The sequence below is a fragment of the Echinops telfairi genome, unplaced genomic scaffold, assembly GCF_000313985.2.
Source record: "Echinops telfairi isolate 266 unplaced genomic scaffold, ASM31398v2 ScPeMD7_3533;HRSCAF=4204_1, whole genome shotgun sequence".
NCBI classification, from domain to species: Eukaryota; Metazoa; Chordata; class Mammalia; order Afrosoricida; family Tenrecidae; genus Echinops; species Echinops telfairi.
The window spans coordinates 23,992,232-24,016,656 of NW_022107432.1; the positions used below are offsets into that span (position 1 = coordinate 23,992,232).

A 24,425-nucleotide genomic window follows, 5' to 3' on the forward strand; every position below is an offset into this window, starting at 1 on the left:
TGCTGTGGGGGCCGCTGTCTGTTTCGCCACACGCCTGGCCTCTACCGCCTGAGGCCAGGAGTGCCCCTCCCAGCGGTGGCAACCAACAAGGTCTCCCTACATTGCCAACTGTCCCCTGAGGGCTCTGACGGTTTCCAAGCCCAGGCTGGGAGCCTAGAATTGTCCCCATCCCGGACCACCAGAGGGGGCTCTGGCTGCTGCGAGTTGCGCATGGTTGGGAAGCAGTCCCCTTAGGAGGGTTCAGCCCGCAGCACAGAGAAGAGGGACTCCACCCCCCTCCACCCCTCTCCCACCGCCCCTCCAGCTTAGGGCGGCACTGGCCCCTCTGCCACGGGACCCTTCACCTCTGGCTCCAGAGGCGGTGGTTTTCAAAACAGTTGTGGGGTGGGAAGGGCTGGTCAGAAACCCACAGCTGGACGGACGAGACTCTGCCAGCTCAGCCAAAGTTCCTTAGAGCTGTTTGCGTTGTTACCGAATTCTTCAGATAAGGAGACTGAAGCTCAAAGACATGCAAGCGGTCGCCTACATTCACACGCTTAGAACGGGGTGCCCTGTTGGAGCTATGACGTTGCAGGAGTCCTGGACTGGGCCGGGCTGGGTGGGGACCAACCAGGACTTGCGTGTGCCCTCCCTCTCAGCCCAGGCCCTGGCTCAGACCGCCTGCCCCGGCCTGTGAGGCCGAGCTGCTACTCCAACACCGGAGCCCCGGCCACACAGGCGGGGAGGGGAAGGCACAGACAGGGACTAGCACATCAAGGCAGGAGGCCCTGGCCGAAACTGGGCTGAGGCAAGGCCAGGGCAGGAGGAGGAAGAGGGGAGAGGGAGGAGGAAGAGAAGGTTTCGTGGGAGGAGGAGGCAGGAGCCAGGGGAGCTAAGTCAGGCTCCTGGTGACTAACCTCTGAGAGTGGGCGGGACACCCCATCCCTCTCCTGGGCCAGCGCTGGAGGAGGGTGAGGCCTGACTACATACTTTCTGGGTTACCAGCTGGTTTCCTGCAACCAACATACCCCCCCTCTCCTTCCTGCCAAATACATAAGTGCATGCGTGCGTGCATGTGTGTGTGCGAGTTTAGTGTGCTGGTCCACAACCAGGGGTGGTCTTCCCCTCAAGGGACAGTGGGCAAGGCCAGGAGACATTTTTGAGGTCCTGACTGGCATCTAACGGCCAGCGGCCAGGGCTGCTGTTGAATGCCCACCAATGCACACCACAGTCCCCTGCACCGACCACGGCTCCCACAGCCCAACATGCCCTACGTGGTCTTGGATGGAGAGTCCCTGGGGCAGAGGTCGAAGGAAGACCCCACTCCCCCATCTGCTGCCTCCCATAGCCCCCACTGTGTAAGGCACAGTGCAGATTCAAGGGCATGCAGGGTGGGGAGTGGAGGGTCTCACCAGTCCCTCCCCGCTCCCTGAATCCCACTGGATAACCCAGGGTGGCCCTAGTCAATGCGCTGGGTGGGGATATACCCTTCGGACAGAGTTTAGAGCAGGGGGAAAGGGGGCGATTTTGGTGCGGGGGCTTCCTGGGTGAGCCAGGAAGACGGCACCGGTACTGTCACTGCGGGTCTTCTAGGAAAACACCTGCCCACTCAAAGAGTCCAGGCCCACAGGCACACGTGCCCACCTCGCCCACGCCTGGAATGACCACCACTAGACCCCACTCCAGGACGGCCTGAGGGGCAGAGTGCCCGTGTGGGGTATCCGGGGTGGGGTATCCGGCGAGCCTGCCAGGGACACCTGGTGCTGTGGAATGTGCCTGGCTGGGGGGTTTGGAGGATTGAGCTCACGACCCGACTCTGCCCTTACAGGTCGGACAACCTGGGCAAGCGGTTGAGCCTCTTTGAGCCTCAGGTGCCTCATCTGCAAAGTGGGGATAATAGGGAAGCCTGCTTCAGTGGCGTGGGCGGGGTGTGTGTGTGTCACGCGCTGTGGGACCCATAGAAACACAATGCGAGCGGGCATAAACAGTCATTACTGCCAGCCCCAGCGGGCAGCGGCGTCTAGGTTTCAGGTATGCTCATCGGACCCTTTCTGAGAGCGCCTTTGCTGGATTGGCAGCTTGAGCTGGATGACTAACCTCAAGGCTGGCAGTTCAAACCCGCCCTCCGCCACCCCTGAGGCACCGGGGAGGAAAAAGGGCTGGAGATGTTCTGTTTGTTTGTTTGATGGTTTGTTTGTTTGTTTGTTTGTTTGTTTTCAGAGATGACCAATCCAAAACAGCAGCAAAAACCCCACTGCCATCGAGTCAATAACGCTACAGGACAGGGTCGGACTGGCCCTGTGAGTGAGTTTGCTAGACTGTGACTGGATGGGAGTAGTAAGCCTCATCTTCCTCCTGAGGATCGGCTGCGGGTTTTGAACTTCCAGCCTTGTCGTTAGCAGACCAACCTGTAGCCACTATGCCACCAGGGCATGGGAATAAATAAAACTGCCAAGGAAACCCGATGGGGCAGTGGAACCCTGTAGCCCACGGGTCACCATGAGTCAGATCGGCTGGACGACAGTGGGTTTCTGTCTGAGTTTCGGGAGCTGAAACAGGCAGAGTGAGGGAGTCACCCATAGCTGAGGAAGTCCTTAGCATCCTCCTGAGGCCGGGGTGCATGAGAGGGGAGCTGGCGCCAGCTACCTGGGTGTGAAGTCCAGCTCCACTATTATCTTTGGGTACATTGTCAGGACTCTCTACCTCAGTTACCCCGCCTTTAAACTAGGGCTACCAAGAGCCTCTCCCTCCCCCCCTAAAGAGACAGGCCGGCTCAAGTGGCTAGCCCTATTAAGCAGGCAGTAAACTTTAGCTCTTACTATTCACAGCTACAAGTTGACCGGGGACACGGGAGAGACTACTCAATGACATAGGAAGTGACACACGTCAAGGGCAGAGGGGCCAGAAAAGTTCCATGGGGGCCCACCCCCGTCCCACAGCCAACCCAGGGAGACAGTCGGGAGGGGAAGAGAGTAGGGTAGTGGCATTCGAAGTACACTGGGCCAATCTTTTCTGACAAGGCCTCCAGTCTCCCAGCCACACAAGCGGGCCAGGCTCGGTCCTGCAGACTCCTTGCTGCTAATCAGACTTCTTGTGCCCGGGCAGTCTGGCTGCCCACCCTGTGCTGCCCACCCACCTTGGACATCCTTGGTCAGGGCCTTCCTTGTTGGTGAGATGGTATTCCTGGAGGCCAGGGGCTCCTGGGGCTTCCGGGACTCTTGGCAAGCAGTGGAGGTGCCAACGGAGAGAGAGCTGGTAGGGCGGGCATTGTGATGCTTCATTGACAGCACAATCCCCTCTGGGTCCCCCAGCCCCTGGGAACCCTGGGTAGGGAGCACAGGGTCCCATGCTCTGGGGACACATTGCCTGGGCTCGAATCTTGGCTCCACCAGTATTTTTCCGGGGTAGCATGACCTTGAACAAATTAACTGACCTCTGTGTACTTCTCTTTCCTCATCTGGATTAGGGTTGGGCAAGACACTGGAGCCAGTGTCTGGCACTGAGTCAGCAGTCCATAAATATTAGGGGTGGGTCACTGGATTGATGGGTGAGTGGCTGATTGAACTGCCCTCTCCTCACCTTTAAAACTCAGACAACACCACCACCCACTGCCCAGCCTCCCTGGGGCACTGCAGAGCGGTGGGTAGATTGCCAATGAACAAGGTAAACACAGATTGACCCGGGACGGCTTCACATGGGCCGTGGGATGAGCACATGGGGCACTGTTATGGACACTGCGCATTCGTAAGCAAGCACGGAAACCTGTGCTTGCTTTGTTTACCGGGCACCACGCCCCTGTCAGGGCCTGTACACTTGACAAGAGGCTTTGCTTCTGCAGGAAGATTGGGGGAGAGACAGATGCCGGTTAGACCTAGAAGCAGAAATCGTTGGTGTGGCAGAGAAAACGAAAACGTGAAATTGTGCACTTCAGACGAGTCAGTAAGAACGCGAGCCTCTGCTTCCCGGTCACCACGGCTGGCTCTGACGGAGGGGAGACAGGACGGGAGAGAGGTTGTGCCCTTCGCCACACCGGCTGGGGCTGTGCCCGGCCAGCACTTGCTTCCTCCTTGGCACTGTGTCAGCAATGGCTTGTTGGTTCCGGGGTGGACTTTGGGGCCCTCCAGCAGATTGGGAGTTGACGGGTTGGTGACCTAGGCAGCTCTGCTCAGATCTCACACCCCGATGGTAATGACCCCTAATTTCAGTGAGGCTGGGAGGAAGGAAGGTGGAGTTAGGGATCTCGGGAGCTATGGGGTGATGCTATCTTGCTTGGGAGAGGGCAAGAAGAAAGGGGCTGAGCACCTGGGATGGAGGGGACACCAGTCCTAGCTCTGGGGGTAATCACCTGGTTCCCACCCTTTGGGCCAGGAGGCTGGCGGGGGGCAGAGAGGCCGAAGGTTTGGGGCTTTGGACGGGTCTTTACACAGGGACCTCCTGGGCCACTGTGCTCATCCCTCCCCCAGGGTCCCCAGCCTCAGGAGCTGTTTGCTCAGCACTGACCTGCATGGGGAGGGGAGGAACTATCCCAGGGAGAGGGGGGAGCAGGGAGCCAGGACTTGGCACACTGAATTACACTTTGTCTCAGAAAAAAGCTGACAGAGGTGATGGGCTGGTTGTCAGGAGTGAGCTGGGACAAAGCTGGTCTCCCCTCTTGGCCTCAGTTTCCTAAGGTGTGCAATGAGGAATGGCGGGAGGGGAGTCCTTCCATCTTGGACATTTGCAGGTGGGGGGGAGCTGAGTCCTGTCCTAAAGCCTTCATGCAGGGACCACCTGACTGATCATAGGACGGAGTCCTACCACAGGTGTCCTGAGCCCACCATCACCCCGGCAAGAATGGGTGGGAACCTCCAGCCTCCCGAGGGAGCAGGAACTGAGATCCCCGTTAGGAAGGCCAGTCAGCCATATCTTAAGCTTCACTTTACACATCGTCTGCGGGGCAGATGTGGACAGTGGTTAAAGGAACAAGCCCTTCTGGATGCGTGTGACCCGCCTGCCTTCGGGTCCCTTCCCACTCACAGTGACCCCAGAGAGAGCCCCCAGGAGGCAAACCGAGCACAAAGCCTCTGTCTTCCTCCCGTGGGGCAGATGGTGGGGTTGAACCACCAGCCTCGTAGTGAGCGGCCCGATACCTATCCCACCAAGCCTTCAGGGTCCCACTGCCTGGTTCAAACCCCAGCTACGCCACGTCTCAGCATCCATGATTTAACCTCTCTGAGCCTCAGCTCTCCATCGGCAAAGGGACAATGAGAACAGAGTCCAGCAGGTGGATCGGTACAGGTCAAGGCAGCTTAGGGTCGCGGCTGCTCTGTGTCCGGTGCTATGAGTCGTGAGCCACTGCCATCGAGTCGATGCTGACTCACAGCGACCCTACAGGACAGGGTAGAGCTGCCCTGTGGGTTTCTGAGACTGGCACTCTTTATGGGAGTGGAAAGCCTCCACTTCCTCCCAAAGAACAGCTGGTGGTTTTGAACTGCCAGCCTTGTGGTTAGCAGCCCAACCTAACATCCTTAGCGTTCCTTTGCCATGAGCTGTTAGGCTGCGGTCGTTTCTAACCCCCGGACAACCCTGATTGCGCCCTGCCTTCAGGAACTCCCTTCTCGGACATCTCTGACATCTCTGCCACTCACTCTCCAGGTATGACCTCATTTCATGCCTGGTTACAGTCCCTGGACGGCAGGGGACGGGTGCTGGCCTGCCACCCATGGTGCTCCGGGGGTGTTTGACAGGACAAGGAGAGCTGGGGAGGCCCAGGCAGGGCTGACTTGTGTGCCCTCTCCCCCCACACACTCATACAGCCTCCCGTCCTTCCCTCTCCACAGCGAAGGCCTGAGAGGCATGCGAATGTCTTCCGTCCGGAGACCGGGTCATGGAGATCTCCTCTCTGTGATGTGAACACACTTCCAAGCTCTCCGCTCCTTTCTCGCCCTGCTCTCCTATCGCTGGACCTCAGGCTCTCACTTCCTGCCCCACTGTGGCCACTGGTCCCCGAAAGACTCCTCTCCTGCCTGATGTAGCTCCTCCTCTTCATCTCCCCGCCCATCCCACCCCACCCCAGCCAGGGGCAGCGGCCTCATGTGCCTAAGGAGTGTTTTCTTGTTCACAGCTGTCCTTACGTAACGGCTCTTACCGTTTTGCACGCAGGTAGTATGATTGCACGCACGCGGTGTTTGTTTCCCATCTCCCTCGGCTGTTTGTTTTTTTTTGTTTTTTTTGTTGATGTTGTTGTTGTTGTTTTGCTGTGCAGTGGTCTTTATTTCTGCAAGGTTAAAAAAAAAATCATTTTATTGGGGGCTTGCACAGCTCTTATCACAATCCATCCATCCTTTGTGTCAAGCACATTTGTACATTTGTCGCCATCATCGTTCTCAAAACATTTTCTTTCTACTTGAGCCCTTGGTATCAGCTCATTCCACCCACTCCCCCACCCTCCCTCCCTCATGAACTCTTGATCATTTATAAATAATTATTATTTTCTTTCCTATTTTACATTGACCACTGTCTCCCTTCACCCACTTTCCTGTTGTCCGTCCCCCAGGGAGGGGGTTATAGGTAGAGCCTCGTGATCGGTTCCACCTTTCTCCCCCCACCTTCCTCCTATCCTCCTGGTATCTCTACTCTCATTATTGGTCCTGAGGGTCCAAATTCTACCTTACAAATCAGGCTCGATCAGAGCATGTGCACGGGTACAGATCAGAGCTGGTGGCCCAGGGAATCCAGCGCAAGAGCCGCGGGTCGCACTCTGGGCATCCAGGTCCCGCCTGACTTCTCGATCTCCTCCTTGTGGTTCTGCCTTGGGCTGCTAACAGCAAGGTCAGCGGTTCAAGGCCACCAGCTGTTCCGAGGGAGAAAGATGAGGCTTTCTGCTCCCGTAAAGAGTTACAGTCTTGGAAACCCACGGGAGAAGTTCTACCCCATCCTATCGGATCGCCGTGAGTCAGCATCGACTCGAGGTGAGTGAGTGTGGAGAGCTTGGGGCCTCCCCAAGGATGGACTGACAGTTGCTCACCTCCCACTCACCTAAGCACACCATAAGGACATCCCCTCCATCCCCTGGGGCAGATGGCTCACTAAGTAAGGTAAGCACCGGTTTACCTGTGCTTATGTATCACTCTGTGGTGAAAACCTTGTGGCACTGTTCCCTACAGATTAGTAAGCAAGCACAAGTCGGCCCATGCTTTCCTTGCTTACTGGGTAATCTGGCCCTGTCCATGTCTCCTGACAGACCTGGGTGAGGTAGGATCTTAACAGCATCACTGCTGGGTCCCTGGTAGTGTTGTCAGGTAAGCATTGGCTTATGAACCTCAAGGTTCAAACCCACCTGTTTGCTCCACAGGAGAAAGACGAGGCTGTCTGTTTCCGTAAAGATGCTGTAGCCTCCGACAGCACCCTGCCTCGATTCCTGTGAGTTGGGATCTGTTGGATGGCAGTGGTCCTTCAGACTAAGCGTGAACCCCATTAAACAGTCCTCCGTCCATTACAATGGGTGGGCTATGCAGTCCCCCAGGAGCTGTGCCCCAAACAGCTGAGAGGCCAGTACCTGTAGCCACTGCTCTGAGCGGGTCGCTTGGAAGAGAGGCAGGAAGGACCATAGAAACATGTCCCGGGCTTGCCCTGGAGGTCCCAAGTTTAGTCCCGGGAACTTGAGTGAGATGCATATGGGCCGTACTGACTCCCGAAAGGCAAAGGCCTGGGGTGGAAGCTCAGACCCTCCCACGCTGGCACACAGGACCTGGCTGAGAGGGGGCCGCTGGGATGAGAAAATGCTGACTGCCCTCACTTGGAATGCTTCTCCTTCTCCTCTCTTTCCTCTGAGCTGGAGGGAGCCCCCCATGCAGCCTCGCTTCTTGTTCTACCCCGACTCTTGCCGGGCAGAGAGCCTTTTAACCCAACGCGCAACCACATCTAAGTAGTAAGATGTAGACAGGGCCTGAGGCTGAAGCTGGCTCACCATCCCGTGGACGGTTCACAGCAGACACAGCGCTGGGATCCTGGTCTCTAGCTGCCCCTGCCTTTTAAACACTCAGAATGCAGCCCACGCTCAATTAGTCCAGCCATTGACGGAGTCTTAAGACCAAACACCCGTGGGCCAGCTTGTCCCAAAGTTTCTAAAGCCCACCAATCACGCGGGCCAGCTTGTCCCAAAGTTTCTAAAGCCCACCAATCACGCCAACACTCCACCTGACCCCCGTCACTCCAAACCTCTGCCTGCCCTTGATACACTTGACAGACTTACTACAGTCTCCATCGACATAGAACTTGGTTTTGTACTGAACAATGAGCAATCCTTCTTACTATTGTTTTAATGCACACACATATATTATTTCAGGTTGTGGGTTGTCACAGGAGATGATTCTGCCAGCCTTCAAAGCAAGTTGACCTTGCAGTCATCCGCCCCACCCTGTTTCCTGGGCCCAGGGGGAGTGTTCCTCTTTGGGGTTCTGGGTGCACTGGCTCTGCCCTCCGGCCTCCTCTCTGGGCTGCTGCTCCGGTTCTTCCTTTCACATTCCCAAGAGCCAGCAGGTGAGGGGTGGCTGGGAGGAGGGGGTGGGAGAAGGAAGTCACTGAGCCTACCATGAGCAGAACCTCTCTGCCAGGTGGCTCACTCGGGGAGCGCATCACGGCCCCGTTTTACAGATGAACAAATTGAGGCTCTGAGACGTGTCAGCTTGACCAAGGACAAACCCAAATCCACTCCCCAGCCAAGGATCATTCCCACTGAGCCGCGATCCCATGGCCCCGAAGGAACCTGGTCTCTCCTTAGCCCTCTCCTGACCCAGGGCTGGCCTGCCTGTTCCAGGCCTCTGTAGTCTCTATCCTCCCCAGGCACCAGACACTCAACTCTGAGCCGCCCCTACCCCCCCATCCCCCTGCAGGTTCCAGGCCCCTGTGGGCATCCACGCCAGCTCTGACCTCATCCCCAGGTCCCCCTGCCTAGCCCACTGAGGGCCACCCTCTCCTACAGGCCTACACGGGCAGCTACAGGACTGGACAAGACCACCTGCTGTTCGGTGACATTTGGGAGCTGGGATGCTGGGCCACCTTCTGACTTGTGCTGCTGGCAAGGTGACAGCAGAGACCTGGCATGGGGATGACTGAACGGTGGCGCTCACAAGGTCTCAGCCTGCCCTTCCACACTCAGAGCCCACCCTCCCAGCCAGGGGCTCTGGAGTTTGCTGGAGGACAGACCACTGACTTGACAATGGCCTGGCTGGGCCTTTGGGGAGGCTGCGGCTTCCCCATCGCAGCCCACATTCCAGGGCCGGCCAGGACAGTGGGCTCACAGAAGGCCCCAGTCATTGTGGAGACAAGCCTTAATTACAGGACTGAGCTTTTGTCTGTTTTGAGGGGAGCCTATTATTTGGCTGTTTCTTTTACCGGGAGGAGGCAAGTGTGAGGTGCCGTCATTAGATGACTCCCGTGGGGGCTGAGCAGCAACAACACCGGCTGCTGAGCTGGACAGATTTGGGCCCTGAACCTGCCCCAGGGAAGGCACCTCAAAGTGGGCGGGACCATCAGGTTGGGACAGGGGAGGGCTCGTTCCTGTTGAAGTCTGGACTCTTGGAGGCTGCTGACTGCCCTACAGGATGAGGAGGACAGTTTCCTGGACAGGGTGCCCTTTGGGGTGACATGGGCCGGCGAGCCTTGACCTTCAGACTCTGCCACCTGGGACGCATGGGCCGGTCACCTTGGTTCCCCCACGTTTTCCATCCCACCCCAAACGAAAAGAAACAGAAGAAACGACGGCTGGAGGATGCCCCTGTGAGCCAGGCCTTGTACCAGGCAGGCCCTGCCCATGCAGAGTTAATCTGCTGAACCGCCCTTGGCAGGGGGGGGGAGTGTGACACCCCCCCCGCCCCACGTCCTTCCTACAGAGGAGAAACGGGCTCAGAGCTTCTCTTTCCCTCTTTATGGCACCTCTACCCAAGCTGGGGAGCCCTGGTGGCAACGTGGTTACAGGAGGGGCTACTAACCACAAGGTCAGCAGTTTGAATCCCAGCCACTCCTCTGGAGAAAGACGGGGGGCTTTCTACTCCCATGAAGAGTCACAGTCTCAGAAACCCACGGGGCAGTTCTTTGCTGCCCTGGAGGGTCACTGTGATGTCGGCATCTACTTGATGGCAGGGAGTCCGGGGCCCTGGTGGTGCCGTGAGTTACACTGAGGGCTGGGGACCTCCCAGGGGCTCCGAGGGAGGAAGAGGATGTGCGGACTTGGAGAGACTAAGGAGCAGTTCTGTTCTGTCCTGTCCTGCAGGGGACAGACCCAACAGGCCCTGCCTTTCTGCCTGAGAAATGTGTCACCATTCGTGACCCCCTTTCTGTTCCCACCACATGCCCTGTGGGCACCAAGTATGCTGCCCCCTCAGCCTTTGGAGCACACTGGCTCTTTCCCGACACCCTGCCTGCTGTTCCCCACCCCCTCTGCCCGCTCAGGAGCTCAGTGCTTCCTGGTGGCACGGACACTATGCCAGCCCTTCTCAAACACTGGCGGGTACCTGAGTCCCCTGGTGGCTCTTCTGCACCTCCTCTGCTGGCGACCTTAGTCCACGAGCACATAGATCAGTGGTTCTCAACCTTCTTAAGGCCGCAACCCTTTCATACAGTTCCTCATGTGGTGGTGACCCATCCCCCCCACCCCCACCCCCTCCTAAACATGAAATTATTTTCGTTGCTACTTCATCACTGTCATTTTGCTACTGTTATGAATTGGGCGACCCCTGTGAGAGGTCGTTTGACGCCCCCAGAGGGGTCACGACCCACAGGTTGAGAAGCGCTGATCTAGAATCTCCTACCCCAAACTCTAAGCACACTGCCATCTGGTCAATGCTGACTCAGCGATCTCTGGTGGGTTTTCAGACTGTCTGCAGGAGTAGAAAGCCCCGTTTTTCTCCCGAGGAGCTGCTGATGGCTTTGAACTGCTGACCATGCAGATCACAGCCCAACTCAAAACCACTACACCGCCAGGGTTCCCATAGAATCTCATAGCAACCTCAAATTAATAAGCCGTTTTACAGAGGAGCAAACTGAGGGTTCAGAGAGGTGGTAACTTGTCCCAGGACTGGGGTTCTACTTAGACTTTAGTCATTTTGTTAGATTATTTCCACTGAGAACCCCACTTCCACTCATCCTGGTTCACAGAACATACTTCTAGACCACACGCTCTGCCTAGCGATTTGTCCTTTCATATATATATTTTTAATTCGGAGCTTTTTAAAATGTATTACAACCACTTGTAGGGTTTGAAGGCATTTGGTGAAAAGGCTCCTTCCCACCTTCATCTCCTTCATCCCCCAGCCTTTGTCCCCAGTCACCCCCTTTTTCTTTCTTTTTAACATTTTATTAGGGGCTCATACAACTGTCATCCCAATCCATACACGCATCAATTGTGTAAAGCGCTTTTGTACATCATTTCTCAAAACATTTTCTCTCCACTTAAACCCCCGACATTAGGTCTTCATTTTTCCCTTCCCTCCCCGCTCCCCACTCCCTCATGCGCCCTTGATAGTTTATAAATTGGTATTTTGTCATATCTTGCCCTGTCCGACGTCTCCCTTCACCCACTTTTCGGTTGTCTGTCCCCCAGGGAGGAGGTCACACACAGTTCCATGTAATCGGTTTCCCCTTTCTACCCATTCTCCCTTTACCCTCCCTGTTTTGCCACTCACACCACTGGTCCTATAGGGCTCCTCCGTCCTGGATTCCCTGTATTTTCAGTTCCTATCTGTACCAGTGTACCTCCTCTGGTCTAGCCAGACTTGCAAGGTCGAATTCGAGTCATGGTAGTGGGAGCGGGGAGGAAACATTTAGGAACTAGAGGAAAGTAGTATTTCTCATTGTTGTTACATCGCACCCTGACTGGCTCATCTCCTCCCCGAGACCCCTCTGCAAGGGGATCTCCAGTGGCCTACTAATGGGCTTTGGGTCTCCACTCCGCACTCCCCACATCATTCACTATGGTACGATTTTTTGTTCTGATGATGCCTTACACCTGATCCCTTCGACACCTCGTGGTTGCATAGGCTGGTGTACTTCTTCCATGTGGGCTTTGTTGCTTCTGAGCTTGATGGCCGCTTGATTACCTTCAAGCCCTTAAGACCCCAGACGCTATACTTTTTGATAGCCGGGCACCATCAGCTTTCTTCGCCACATTTGCTTATGCACCCCTTTGTCTTTAGTGATCCGTTCGACACCTCGTGATCACACAGGTTGATATGTTGTTCCATGTGGGCTTTGTTGCTTCTCCCAGTCACCCCTTTAGGGCTTCGTCTTTCCACGGATTCCCTGGGTCAACACAGCCACAAGCATCACCTTGGTCCTGCCCTCTCTCTGCACCTTGTCTGTCTGCTCACACTTCTGGGATGACAGGTCTCGCAGAAGCTTGGAGACACCTGGGCAGCGTTGCGGGCTCCTTCCTCACTCCACGGCACTGTGGAGTAAGCGTTGGGCTGCCAACCATGATGAGGCTATCCAGCGCCCAGGAAGACTTGCAGCCTTGGAAACTCGACGCAGGGAGGCTGTGCGTTAGACTTAGCCCGACGGCAGTGGGTTTAGGATTCTTCCACGGTGTGGCCGTGTCATTGTTTACTTAACCGGTCACTTCTGGTGGACATTTGGGCTTCTCCAATCATTCCAACTGGCCATGTCAAGTCCTGCACACCCTGGCAACCTCACCAGGTCCCCGGCCTCAGCACCCTCCCCTCTCTCCCTCGATCCAGCAGCCCACCCTGATGGCTCCCTGCTCGGACTCTGCTCCAGCGGTGATGTGATCTCCTCCTCAGCCAGTTGACTTCCCGTATCCATCGCTCCGCGAACTGCCACCTGTCTCCCCAGCTGGACGGCAGCAACTTGAACTCGGGACCCATGTCTGCAGCACCCCTGCACCCTCCACAGCCAGAGCGAGGCACCCAGAAACGGACAAACTGAGCTCTTGTTCCCAAGACGGTGGAAGCTGCCTACACACGGAGTGGCTTCGTGGCACTGCTGTGGCTGGGTTGGCATGGGGGAACACAGGGGCCACTCAAGGTGGGAGGGACCCCAGTCCCCAGAAGTCTCCAAAGGTCTCTGAGAAAGCAGCCCAAGGGCTGTGTCTCCAGGAGTACAGCGGGTAGACACTCAGCTGCTAACGGGAAGGATGGTGGTCCGGCGGCTCTGTGAGAGAACGATGTGGCAGTCTGCTTCCATCAGGCCTAGAACCCTATCTGCAGACAACTGCACACCCCCCATGGAAGGGTCACGAGGAAGAGAGGAGCCAGTCAGGGTGCAGTACAGCACCAACAAAACACCCAACTTTCCTCTTGTTCTTTAATGCTTCCTCCCCACCACTATCTTGACCCCAGTTCTATCTTACAAATCTGGCTAGACCAGAGCATGTACACGGGTACAGATAAGAGCTCGTAACACAGGGAATCCAGGACAGATAAACCCCTCCGGACCAATAATGAGAGTAGCAATACCAGGAGGGGAAGGGGAAGGTGGGGGGAGAAAAGGGGAACCGACCACAATGATTGATATATAACACCCCCGCCCAGGGGAACGGACTACAGAAAAATGAGTTAAGGGAGACAGCAGTCTGCATAAAACATGATAAAAACATTTTTTAATTTATCAAGGGTTCATGAGGGAGAAAGGAGGGGAGGGAGGAAAATGAGCTGATACCAAGGGCTCAAGTAGAAAGAAGATGTTTTGATAATGATGATGACAACATATGTACAAAGGTGCTTGACAATCAATAGATGTACATATGGATTGTGTTAAGAGCTGTATGAGCCCCCAATAAAATGATTTTAAAAAGAAAACAAAACAAACAAGACTAGAACGCTGGAGAGGTGAGATATTAAAGTTTATTGTGCCAACCTGGCTGATAAACACATGTGGGGTTAATTGAAGGGCGGAGGAATAAATGGCTCAGTGAACCTCGCCTTTCTAGTTCTTGGGTCTCTTGCTTTCTGACGGTCGGACCAGGGTGCAGCTGCCTTAGCTTGTTCCCTGCTTCAGCTGGCAAGGCTCACTTCCTGCAAGACATCCCCAAGAAGAAGCCACATGGACCTACCCTGATGCAGCCCTGGGTGCTGGAGCAGCCGTGTGGAGACCCCTGCTAGCGCTGAGATGCTTACACATTCACTGACTCGGCTTTCCTCCTGCAGTCAGCGTCATTGCGTGTGTTTTGTGAGATGGAGGAGGACTTTGTGGATTGGTGTCAGACATATGGGCTAATGTTGGACTTATAGGCTTGCACAGCACTGGTTGGGATGCTTTCTTGATATAAATTTACCCTTTATATAAAACTCTCTCTTATACATATGAGTGTCTGTGGAGTTGTTTCTCTAATGTACCAGACTAACACCAGAGGGCATTGGAAAAGTGGATTCCAGGCGGTCTCCCTTAGGGCTGAGCTGGACGTGCACGGAGATCATCGGACTGGGGTTGCAAAGTCATGGGTCACACCCCGATCGCCTCGGTGAGCCCCTGGACCAGTATTGTCAGCGTCTCCGTCTGACATAATGTATGTGTTCCAAGCATGGTTTGGATCCTGCTTTGGGAATCCCACCAGGAACTATGATGTCCTGATCAGCCACCAACCATGTTTTTGTGGTATTTTTCTGGACCTCACAGTGGCACAGTGGTTACCCTCTGGGCTGCAGTCTGCAAGGTCCGTAGTTCCAAACCACCAGCCGCTCCGAGGAAGAGAGATGGGCCCTTCTCCTGCCATGAAGAGTCCCAGTCTCGGAACCTCTCGGGCGAGGGGGCGGCTCCACCTGTCCACAGGGGATCACGAGCCGGCATCAACGCCATGGCCCTGGGTTTCGGGAGACCTCGTTATGACCTCGGGCTGAGGGTCTCCCTTATCCCAATAGCAAGGCTTGTCTTTGTCCCGTTGGAGATTTAAGTCATGTTCTCTTTAAAGAAATGAGGGATCAATCAATCAATTAAAAGGAGGAGAGCCTGGGAAACCCGATGGGGGCCTTGTGTTAGAATAGACTCAACGGCCTGGGCTTGGGGCTTGTCCCACATCTCCGGGTCGAGAGAACTTGGGTAGGTTGTGATCGCATCCAGGGGTGATGGAGTTCCCTTGTGACTCACTGGTGTGGGCTGTGGGCGGCACCGGGATGTGCAGGGATGGCTGGTGTGGATATGTGGCACACCCTACAGTGGGCTCCTTCCCTTTTCTAGGAACATCCTTGCCATCCTTCCTAAGCCAACTCGAGTCTCAGTTCTTCTCTGACTTCCGGGACTGCTCTAGCCCACGCCGGCCTCCCCGCCTGTGGATTCCTACCGAGTGTATTAGCCACAGCAATCGCTCGGTCCCTCACAGCCTGTCACCTCGAACCCCACAAGCCAATATCCCTCCCGAGCATCCAAGGTCTTTGATGGTAGAGAGAAAGGCTTCCCTTTTCTCTTGGAGCCCCTGGGTGGTACAAAGATAGGCTTGATTACTCGCTGAAAGGCTGCTGATTCAAAAGTCACCCAGGGGTACCCTGACGGTCACAGCCTTGGGACCCTATGCAGCAGTTCTACCCCGTACGCCCGACGTGGCCATGAGCTGGAATCCACTCGAGGGTGGCTAACGACAGCTTTCTTCCCGTGAATCTCCTACTGGGTTCTCGAGCTGTGGCTATGAGAGCCCTCCCTCAGCAAGCCCTCACTGACGGGAAAGGAATTGATCTCAGGAGCCGCCTGGTATCGGGAATGAAAGGAAGGGTGGGAACCCCAATGTGTGCCCAGGGAAAATCACCTACAGAGTACAGGGAATCGCCCCCCACCATCTGCTCTTCACTCCCTCCCTGCCTGCCCACTGCTGGACAAGAGTGACCTCACCACAAGTCCTGAAGGGCTGGCTCATCCTGTCCCCTGGAGCCGGAACAAATGAAGGGAACTTCACCAAACGTCACTGTCGCGGGAACCAAATGCATCCAGAGGACCGTAGCCGATTAAGAGAATAGAGCAGCAGGGCAAGTCGACGCGGTTCATGAATCTGGATTGGACTGTGGATCGGATTAAGAAGAAAAAGCAGAACTGATATTTGGGCGGGGAACCAAGACATTACGACGATGGTGTGTCCATTAGATGAGAATAGTGTGTTGGTGTTACATTTCTCAAGAACGATCGTTGTGCTGTGGTTATGTAGCATGTTCTCATTGTTAGGAGATGGCTGCCAAAATATTGGGGGTGGTGAAATATATTAGGGTACCCACAACATGCAGCAAAATGAAAATTAAAAACCAGAAAACATGTAAGTGCATCTTGCTGTTCGGTGCTTTTGAGGTGGTCCCTGCTCGCAGCGTGGCAGCCTCTGCACAGCGAATGGACCCATGGCCAGTCCTGCGCCGTTGTCACAGCTGCCCATTGCTGCAACCACCACGTCACTCTCTCTCCTGGGAGTCTTCCTCCTTTGTTGCCGATCCTCCAATTTCCTGAGCATCATGTCCCATGCCATCCTGAAAACAGTGCCCAAAGTGTATAAGCCGCAGTCTCACCACCCTTGCTTCCAAGAAGCATCTGGCTGTACTTCTTCCAAGATAGAAATGACCAGTCCATGTGAATTTCAATATTCTTTACCAACATCCTAATTCAAAGGCATTGATTCTTTGGTCTACGTTATTCATTGTCTTGCTTTTACATATGAGGCGACTGAAAATATGCTGACCTGGGTCAGGCATACCTTAGTATATGTGTGTGTTTATATATATATATGCATATATGTGTGTATGTATAAATATAAATATATATCTATATATATAGAGAGAATATGGCAGTGTTATACATTTCTTTCAAATTGGCTGTTAGTTTGAAATTTCTCACAATAAAAAGTTGAAGGGGGAAGGGATATAAAATGATAAGGTGTTACAGTTTAGCTTAACCACATAATATTTTAGGGAGCTCTGGTGGTGTAGTGGTTACGAGTTGGGCTGCCAACCCCAAGGTCAGCAGTTTGAAACCACCAGCTGCCCCTTGGGAGAAAGGTGAGGCTTTCTACTCCTGTAAAGGGTTACAGTCTCAGAACCCCCCAGGGGCAGGTCCACCCTGTCCCACAGGGTCACCGGGAGTCACAGTTGGTGGGTGGCAGTGAGTTTGTGATTGACATACTTTCTGCTGTCTTTTCAATGGAAGTTTTACTATTTTACTTTGCCATTCTTATTGGGGGTTTTTTGGTTTTGTTTCATTTTGTCTTCATTTTGCATGTTTCTGTTTAGGAAATCCAGGACAGGTCAATCTATAGAGACAGTGGCTGGATTCGTAGTTTCCTATGGGCATGGTAGGGGAAGTTGGGGGGACATGGGGAACCAACAAGGAGTGGGAACGAGAAAGAAGAAAATGTTCTGAAATTGATTGTGATAATTGCACAACCCTTCTTAGTATGATTCAACTATCAGATTGTATGCTATGTGGATTATAGGCCAAAAATGATTTTTTTTAAGTTGAGCTATGATTTAAATACTTTACCATTGGTCAAATTAATTACATTATCAATAGAATTACTTTATGCCCCAGGGAGATGATTGATAATGTTCTCTAACATAAAATGACAACAACATTTCTAAGATGAACCAGAGACAGATGAACCATAGGTATTCATTCATAGGTATAGGAATGGATTTGGGGCTCCTACTTAATTCTAGCCCCAACCCAAGAACAATTAGTTCGTATGTCATGGCCCTCATGAAGAGGTCACTGAAGATAGGGTGCTACAGCAAAGTGTGGTAAAGAAAGTAGATGGTGCCCGGCTATTAGAAAGAACAGCATCTGGGGTCTTAATGGCTTGTCTTCAAACAAGCAGCCATCTAAGTTAGGTGTCAACTAAGTCCACATGGAAGAAGCACACCAGCCTGTGTGATCCATCCAAGGATTGTAAATAATATCATCCCAATTCAAAGGCGGGAATGGTATCGGAGTTTAAATTGTCAGCACCTGGTTTGCACAAGGCTATGGATAACGGTGGGAGCCCCAAATCCCTGAGCAGGACCCACGCCTAGATTAGCCTTCAGCGATTCCCTCTGACTGTAGTCAGGGATGTGAATAGCCTTGTCAGACAGACAGCATTGTAGAGATGAGACCACTGAAGTAGATACAGCAGGTTAAAGTGCAGTGTTTTATCTGATCCATTGAAAAGTTCTCTCGGCTGGAGGGTGGTGGCGATGAGAGGGAAATACTCGTGGGAGAAGCCTCCAGGGATTCCCCTCTGAACACTGACCAGGGAGGTGAACAGCCTTGCTCTCAGACAGCGGGCATTGGAATGTGGATGATGGCAGGTGTAATTAGGTTAAAACCTAACACCTCCTCTTTTGATATCCTTGGTGACCCATTGTAAAGGTCTGTAGTTTTTAATATTTTCTGTTTTCTTTTCAACTGGGGTTTTTCTCTATGTTGTTTTGCGGCTGTTGTTAGCATTATTATTATTTTTAATGTTGTGCTTTGTTTCTGTCACGTGTTTTGGTGTATTTAACCCAGGATGGGTGAATCTAGAGATAATAGCAACTGGGTTCATGGTTCCGTGAGGGTCCGGCAGGACACAGGGAGCTAATAATCAGGCATGTAAGAAAGAACAAAATGTTCTAAAAGTGATGGTGACAATGATCATCCAAGTCTTCTTGCTAGGATGGAACTATTGAATTATATGCTATTTGGATTATGTCCTGATAAGACTGTTTATTAAAAATTAAAAATAAATCATTTTGTTTAAGCTGATGGATAAATGCTTTCAGTACGAGCACTCTGCTGCCTTCGAGCGGACTGGGATTCTTGGCGACCTCGCGATTGTCCGAGCAGAACGGTGCTCCCGAGGGCTGACTTTCGATGGCTGGCGTCACAGAAGTGGCTTACCAGGCCTTCCTCTGATGTGCCTCGGGTGGACCTGAGCCTCTGCCCTTTCAGGTAGCAGCCAAGCTTGCTGACTTTTGCACCACTCAAGGACAGAGCAACACAAGTGTAACTATCTGGGAGGCAATGAAGGGGGAATGTGGCTGGGGGCCCTGTTCCCGGGAGCTCAGGAGAATGATACCAACTAGTTGTGCCTCAGTCATCCCTCCATCCGGTCTTTCATCCATGCTACCCAGGGAGCGGCAAGATTCTAAACTCTTGGTCAGACAGTCCCCCTACTCAGCACCTTTCATAGAGACTCTGTCTCCCAGGTTACCGGATGTAGACGGCTTTCCTAGGATGGTACCCAGAGTGGCTTAAAGGGCCACTGCACGTCTCCCTAGGGACTGATGGGAACTCACTTAACAATAACTCAACTTGGGTTTTTTTTAAAGTTATGGTCACTTACTTTCATGGAATAAGAAACAAAAATGCATGCACACACAATTCCATTATTGTACATGTATTCCACGATTGTACATTTTCTCTCTCTCTCTCTCTCTTTTTTCTCCTCCAGGAAATCTTTTATTGAGACCCAGGGACACAGCCTTGAGAGGGCAGCACACAGGCCCGCAAACTAAAACCCAATGGCCAGCAGGGGTCCTTTGGGCCAGAAACACTGCTTCCTGGGGTCCTCACAGCCTCCCCTCCCCAGCAGATACACAGACTGGGCATCCAAGGGAGGGGACAGTGGCGTGACAGGGTAAGGAGGTAAATGGAGGCAGGTTCCATCGCTGCCTAAGACAACCACCTCCTCCTCTAAGAGCCATCACCGGGTGGAGGAGTGAGCCACCTGAGTCTTGTCATCGGCTGCTGCCTCCTCCTCCTTCATCTGTTTGCCCTGTAGCTGAGACGCTGTTTCTGTAGAGGGGTTCCCTTTCCCTCCCACTCGCTCCTTAATTCCCTCCACCTTGGCTGTGGGTTCAATGTCAATGTCGAGCTCCTGCTCAGGTCAGCGTCTTCACTGTAATTAGCATCTTCTTCCCAGTTTGGGGCTGCACGCGGATACACTGCTGTTTCTCTACCGCTGTGGTCGCGGCTGCTGCACCCAGCACTCCGCCCGCGGGAACCTGTGCCTTCTGTTAGGAGATTTTCCACCCAAGTCATCAGCCTAACCTACTGGTCACTGTTTCTCCCCGATTAGCGTTTGTCTTATAGGGATTTCCCCAGATTGCTTAACTCTCATGCCCCACATCTTTTTGAGGGTCTACAGAATGCTGATGGAAGTCTGGGGGCATCGTGGGTGAGGAGCTGGGCAGTGACGTAGCAAGGTCAGCATGTGGACTTCACCAGCTGCTCTCAGAGAGAAAAATGAGGATTCTGCTCCCGTAAAGATTTACAGCCTCAGAACCCCCAAGAGGCAGTTCTACTCTGTCCGATAGGGTCACTACGAATTGGAATCAACTGGAGAGCAGTGGGCTTGGGCTGGTTTGGGTTACGGAATGCTGATAGCAAACTTTATCTCACATCCTTGAGACACGCGGTCAGGAGAGACCAGTCCCTGGAGAAGGGCATCGTGCTTGGGAAAGTGGAGGGGCAGCAGAAGAAGGAAGGTCCTCGATGCCTGGTCTTGGCACAAGTCATGCCCGCTGTGCAAACGGCCAGGCCACTGGAAGTCGGACTGCCCGACCCTGGCTCTGCCCCCGGCCCCGCAAAGCCGAGGCGCCGAGATCCAGGACACTCCAGACGCGCAGCTACAGGGTATGGAGCTGCTGGGGTTTATGGACTGAAGAGGCCCTGGCTCCTCGACTCCGGTAACCCTCGCTGAGCCCAGGGTCACGCTCCAGGTAGCTGGTGAATCCATCTCTTTCCTGGTGGATATGGGGGCCATCTATTCTGTGATCCCCTCTCACTTGGGCCCTACTGTTCCTTCCCAGATCTCTGTAGTGGGAATTGATGGGTCCCCCTCAACCCCTAAGCAAACCCAACCGTTGTTCTGCACGCTTAACAAAACTCCATTCTCGCACTCCTTCCTAGTTATCCCTTCATGCCCAGCCCCACTACTAGGCAGAAACATTTTATCCAAACTAAAGGCTACTATTTCCTTTTCTAGCCCCCCAACCTCCTTTAATCTTCTAATAGTCATGCTCAATAGTCAGAACCACATCCCACAACTCCTTGTCGTTTCCCGCCTACCAGAAGTATCACCAAAGGTGTGGGACACAAGCACCCCCTCTGGCCCAGTGACAGCCCCAGAAGGATTTTTCTTCTGGTGCAACCGCACTCTCACTAAACACCTAAATGTCAGCGCTACTTCCACCCTCTTGTGCCTACCCGTCACCCTAGTCCCACAGCTCACAATATATACTGCAGCCGAATTCTGGGGCAAGTACGTACAGGTGCATGGCCGCCAAACTAAAAAAGCAGTTTTTCTCCCTGTAACTGTAGGTCTCTCCTTGGCCTCGTCAGCGGTTGCAGTGGGACTCAGTGGCGGGGCCCTGGGGCATTCTATCATGACAAACAAACTTACCACCCATTTCCAACTGGCCCTAGATGCCTCTGCAAACTCCCTAGCCTCCCTACAAAGGCAAATAACCTCTCTTGCCCAAGTTACTTTGCAGAACCGTCGCGCTTTAAACCTCACCACAGCCGAAAAAAGGAGGAACCTGCCTCTTCCTTCAGGATGAATGCTGCTACTACATCAATGAGTCTGGAATTGTGGAAACCAACGTCCAGACCTTAAATAAACTTAGTCATGAACTATGAAACACCGGATTAAAAATGGGGTGAAGCCTCATCTTGGTGGAGCCCCTCCTTATACTCCTTCTTAGCCCCCATATTAGGGCCCATAATTTTAGTTACAATTTTGCTTCTAATTGCCCCTTGCCTTATCCAGCTTTTACAGAGTCGACTCCGTGAAATCACCCGCATAGCAGTCCATCAGATGATGTTACAATACCAACCTCTTCGCCCTGTGCCGGCCCAGGAATTCCAGTACTCTGCCTGAACACCCCCCTTTCCACTCCTGAACTCGTCATCCTTTTACCAGCAGGAAGCAGCTACAGAAGAGACTGACTCCGCCCCTTTTCACTATAAGGCAGAGTCTGGTATGCCTGGTCTTGGCACAAGGGACTCCATTTTGAATCCGGCACCTTCTTGGTTCTCAGAACTCACCTCTCATGGGCCTCCCTCACATCGGCCTCCCCTCCCCTCGCTGAGAACCAGATATCCCCGAGAAAGAATGTTCTTTGAAGATGTTTACTTCACCTACCCCGGTACCTATAGATAAGATTAGCGACCACTTCCCTGCATCCCTTGAAGATGTGTTTATTCCACCCATCCCGGACCTATAGATAAAATTAATGAGCGCTTCCCTTTGAAGTCCCTGTGTGCAGCTGTGCCTGCCACCAGGGGATATAAAAACGCAGCCAGAAATTCCCCTCGCGCGGTTTCATTAGCTCAATACGTGAGTTACTGAACCCGTCCGCAAGCTTCTCAATAAAGCCCGCTTCTAAAACTTTACCAATTGGACCTTTAATTCTGCTTCGTGCCCCAAAAACCCTTACATTCTACAAGATGGATGGACACGGTGGCTGCAGCCGTGGCTCAGGTGTGACAATCGTGAGGATTGTCCGTGGGCCGTGGGCCATGTTCGTTCAGTTGTGCACAGGGGTGGGTCGCTGGGAGTCAGCACAGACTCAAAGGCACCTAACAACAACATGAAACACGGAAAGTCGGGGGTTAAGAACTGCTGACCGCTCTGAGGAAGACAGAGAAGGCTGTCTGCTCTCATGAGGATGTGCAGCCTCAGAAGCCCTACGGAGCAGTTCTGCTCTGTCTTGTAGAGCTGCCGTGCGGTGGAATCAACTCGAGAGCAGAAGGTTTGGATGTTTGATATTATAGAACACTGAAAGACGAGAATACCAGGAAGGTGTTTGCCCGTGCTTCATTGACTCTGCAAAGCCATTCATAAAATATTATGAAAAACGGTGTGAAGAATAGGAATTCCAGAACATTCCATTGCAGAATCTGTACATAGACCAAGACGCAGGGTTTAAAGCCAAGAAAGGTGTGTGTCAGGGTTGTACCCTCTCACCGTATTTATTCAACCTGTATGCTGAGCAAATGATCCAGTAAACGTGGGGAGCCCTCCTGGTATACTGGGTTAAGTGTTGGGCTGCTAACCACAAGGTCACCAGTTCAAAACCACTAACTGCTCCACAGGAAGCCATGAAGAGTTACAGCCCCGGAGACTCACAGGGGCAGGTCTCCCCTCTCCCATAGGGCTGCTGGGAGTCAGAATGGACTGAGTGGCAGTGGGTTTGACTCTTTGGGTCTTATAGGAAGAAGCACACCACGTCGGGATTGGAAGAGGACGCAGTAAAGACCTGCAATGTGCAGACGACTCAACTTTGCTTACCGAAAGCCAAGAGGGCTTGGAGGATTGATGAAGATCAAGGACTACAACCTTCTGTCTGGATCCCACCTCAAAGAAACAAAGTGTCACATCACCGGACAGAAAAGCAACCTCTTGACAAACAGAGGAAAGGTTGAAGTTGTCAAGGATTTCATTTGACTTGACAAGGTTTCACCCGCGTCCACAATCAGGGCCTGTGTGGAAGCAGCAGGCAAGAAACTAAATGATTCAGCGCTTTGGGCAAATCAGCTGCAGAAAACCTCTTTGAGTGAAAGGGCAAATATGTGACTTTGAGGGCTCAGGTACACCTGACCCAAGCCAGATTGTTTTCAATCGCCTTCTATGGGTACAGGGTGCCCTGGTGGTGGAGTGGTTATGCGTTGGGCTGCTAATCCTAAGGTCGCCAATTCGAAACCACCAGCCACTCCGTGGGAGGAAGATGAGGCTTCCTACTCCTGCAAAGAGTTGCCATCTCGGGAACCCACCTCGACAGTTCTGCCCTGCCCTGTCAGGTGGCCACGAGTCAGAGTGGACTTCATCCATGGCAGTGTGTACGGTTCTGGAGCTGAAATGAATGGCGAGACCGAGAAATACCCGATGCCTTTGAGTTCTAGTGTTGGCGAACAATATTGAATATGCCAGAAACTTTACCCATAGACCTGCCACGGAAGAAGTACAGCCAGAAGGCTCCTTAGAAGCAAGGGCGGAGAGGGTTACACATGTTGGACCTGAGGGACCAGTCCCTGGAGGCGGCGGGTTTCATGCTTGAAGCAGGAGAAAGAAGGGCGCTCCGGTGCCGGGCTGAGACCGCGGCTGTAACACCGGGCTCAAAGACGGCAGGACCCACCCGCCAGCGTTCACTTCTGTTGTAACGGGGGGCGGGCACCCCTCTCCACGCGCCTAAAAGCAGCCTGGGAACGCACCCGCGTGCTGTCTTTGGCCAGCCATTTCGTCAGAGCGGACTATTTCCAAAGTCCGAATAGTGACCTAGTCCTGACCCTCCTTTAGACCTTATCCTCTTCCCGCCCCCGGAGGAGAAGGCCCGGGATGGGACCCGCTTGGGGAGGGTGGGCGGCACGGCTTGCAGGCAGGGCGTGGGCCGGGCGAGGTCCCCAGCCCACCCGGCGGTGCCAACAATGAGCTGTTGTAAAAGGAGTCAGGCAGGAATGCGGCCCGGGGAGTTGGGCGGCGGGGCGGCGGCCGCAGTGGCGGTGGCGGCCGCGGCGGGGCGGGGCGG

The 24,425-nt window shown here is 53.6% G+C and overlaps 1 protein-coding gene across 3 annotated transcripts in view; it reads right to left on the reverse strand.

Annotated features, from left to right (window-relative positions):
• GUCA1ANB (GUCA1A neighbor) overlaps window positions 1–23,232 on the reverse strand; it is a 28,915-nt gene extending 5,683 nt beyond the window's left edge. Inside the window, exons 1-3 of one of the 3 annotated variants that reach the window (XM_045294840.1) lie at window positions 23,192–23,232; window positions 15,793–15,959; window positions 6,107–6,235 (exon numbers count right to left, since the gene is read on the reverse strand). In XM_045294840.1, coding sequence (XP_045150775.1) covers window positions 6,107–6,157 — 51 coding nt within the window. In that variant the 5' untranslated portion in view covers window positions 6,158–6,235; window positions 15,793–15,959; window positions 23,192–23,232. Of the gene's footprint in view, window positions 1–3,115; window positions 3,232–6,106; window positions 6,236–7,297; window positions 7,589–15,792; window positions 15,960–23,191 lie in introns of those variants that run through there. The other 2 variants (XM_030886888.2, XM_045294841.1) reach the window with 2 other exon arrangements.
• Between the last annotated feature and the right edge of the window lie 1,193 nt (window positions 23,233–24,425).